Source organism: Condylura cristata, unplaced genomic scaffold, assembly GCF_000260355.1.
Source record: "Condylura cristata isolate star-nosed mole 26May11 unplaced genomic scaffold, ConCri1.0 scaffold00038, whole genome shotgun sequence".
NCBI lineage: Eukaryota > Metazoa > Chordata > Mammalia > Eulipotyphla > Talpidae > Condylura > Condylura cristata.
The window spans coordinates 2,497,684-2,499,285 of NW_004567139.1; the positions used below are offsets into that span (position 1 = coordinate 2,497,684).

At 45.9% G+C, this 1,602-nt stretch overlaps 1 protein-coding gene across 1 annotated transcript in view; it reads right to left on the reverse strand.

Annotated features, from left to right (window-relative positions):
• PRKCA (protein kinase C, alpha) overlaps positions 1-1,602 on the reverse strand; it is a 329,134-nt gene that overhangs the window by 67,682 nt on the left and 259,850 nt on the right. The window contains exons 7-8 of the mRNA XM_004693454.2: positions 566-700; positions 236-332 (exon numbers count right to left, since the gene is read on the reverse strand). Of these exons, the coding sequence (XP_004693511.1) occupies positions 236-332; positions 566-700 (232 nt within the window). The remainder of the gene's footprint in view (positions 1-235; positions 333-565; positions 701-1,602) is intronic.

Here is a 1,602-nt window from a genome sequence, read left to right on the forward strand (position 1 = left end):
GGAGGCAAAGCAATTTCTTACGCAGAATCAACCTTGCTCATTTCGGGAGTGGTTCCAATTTCCACCCTGCACACAGTAATGGATGTAGAATGCCAACAGTTTGCAACAGGAAGGGATGACTCCATGTTTACGTTTTTAAAGGAAGAAAAAGACTAAGTCTTGGTTTTCTTCTTGCTGAGCAGCTTGACCACAAAAATCTAGTCCTTCCCACAGTTCCAGTAATGGGGATCCTCACCTCAAATTTCTGTCTGAGCTCCACGTTTCCTTCTTCATCCCCTTCTGGAATGGGTACATTGTAGTACTCACCTTCTTCTTGGTTCAGCAACTTGTACCTTGCAGAGACACGGGGAGAAGAGGTGTTAGGGGCCAGCCACGCCTCTCCTTCAACCTCTAGACCCGCTGTTCCCAAAACATGTCCCGTGGGGTAGCTATGGCCAGATTACACTGCAACAGCCACTGCAGACCCGACCTGGCTTGTTTTCCAAATCTCTAAATGCTCTGATGTCTTGAAACCATTTTCCCTTGGTTTCACACAGGCGTAATCCAACTCCAGGGGTTTCCTTACCAGCCGCTCGCAGGCATCTTCATCAGCTCTGACACGCCGAAGGAGAGGGAGCCCATGAAGTCATTCCTTGTTGTTCTATCCCAGTCCCAGATTTCTACAGACAGTCGTCGGTCTTTATCTGAAGGTTTCAATTTGCTACAAAGGAACACAAACGTACTAGGTTATCTTGATCACTGTTCTTGGGAGCCACCATCACCTCACACTCCAATCTGAGAGAGTGCAAGTCCTGCATTGCTTAAGGATAGGGATGCTTTTTGACAAATGTGCTGTTAGGTCATTCCGCTGTGTGAATGTAATAGCAGACCTAGTGGGATGGCTCTCTGCACTTGTAGGCTGCACAGAAGGGCCTAATGAAGCCACTGTCATAGATGCTGTGTATTATTGGCTGAAACACTGTTAAAGTCACACATGGCTGCGTTCAATTTTCTTCCCGTGGCTCCCTGTAGCCAACGAAGTAGCAGGTGCCAAACTCTAGATCAGGGGTTAGCAAACTGTGATCATATGCCAACTTTGGCCCACTACTTGTTTTTTTAAATAAAGTTTTATTGGAACACAGCCATGGTCATTTGTTTACATCTTGTCCACAGCTGCTTTAACTCTAGACCGAAAAGAGTTGTGTAGCTGCCATAGGCACTAAGTGACCCACAGAATCTAAAATATCTACTACTTAGCCTTTGCAGGGCAAAGCTTTCCGGTCTTTGTTCTATACAATGAACTTTCTGGCTGCCTTCTAGGTTCTAGTCTATGAACAGGACTACAGGCTGCTGGTGCTTTCTCATCCTTGAATTCGTGCTTTTCCCTCCTCCCATCTTTCCCTTCTACCATCTGTACCTCTGAAACCCTGGCAGGAACTCCTTCAAGATACACTGTAAATGCTCTCTCTTCCAGGAAGTCTTCCCAGATTAAAGGTGAAGAAGATCTTCCATTTCAGTGGCAACAGCCACTGCCTGCGCTACTCACTTATTCTGTTTAAAAATTATTTAAATTCTGGGGCTCTCCCTGGTGGTGCAACAGGTTAAAGCACATCATTATGAAGC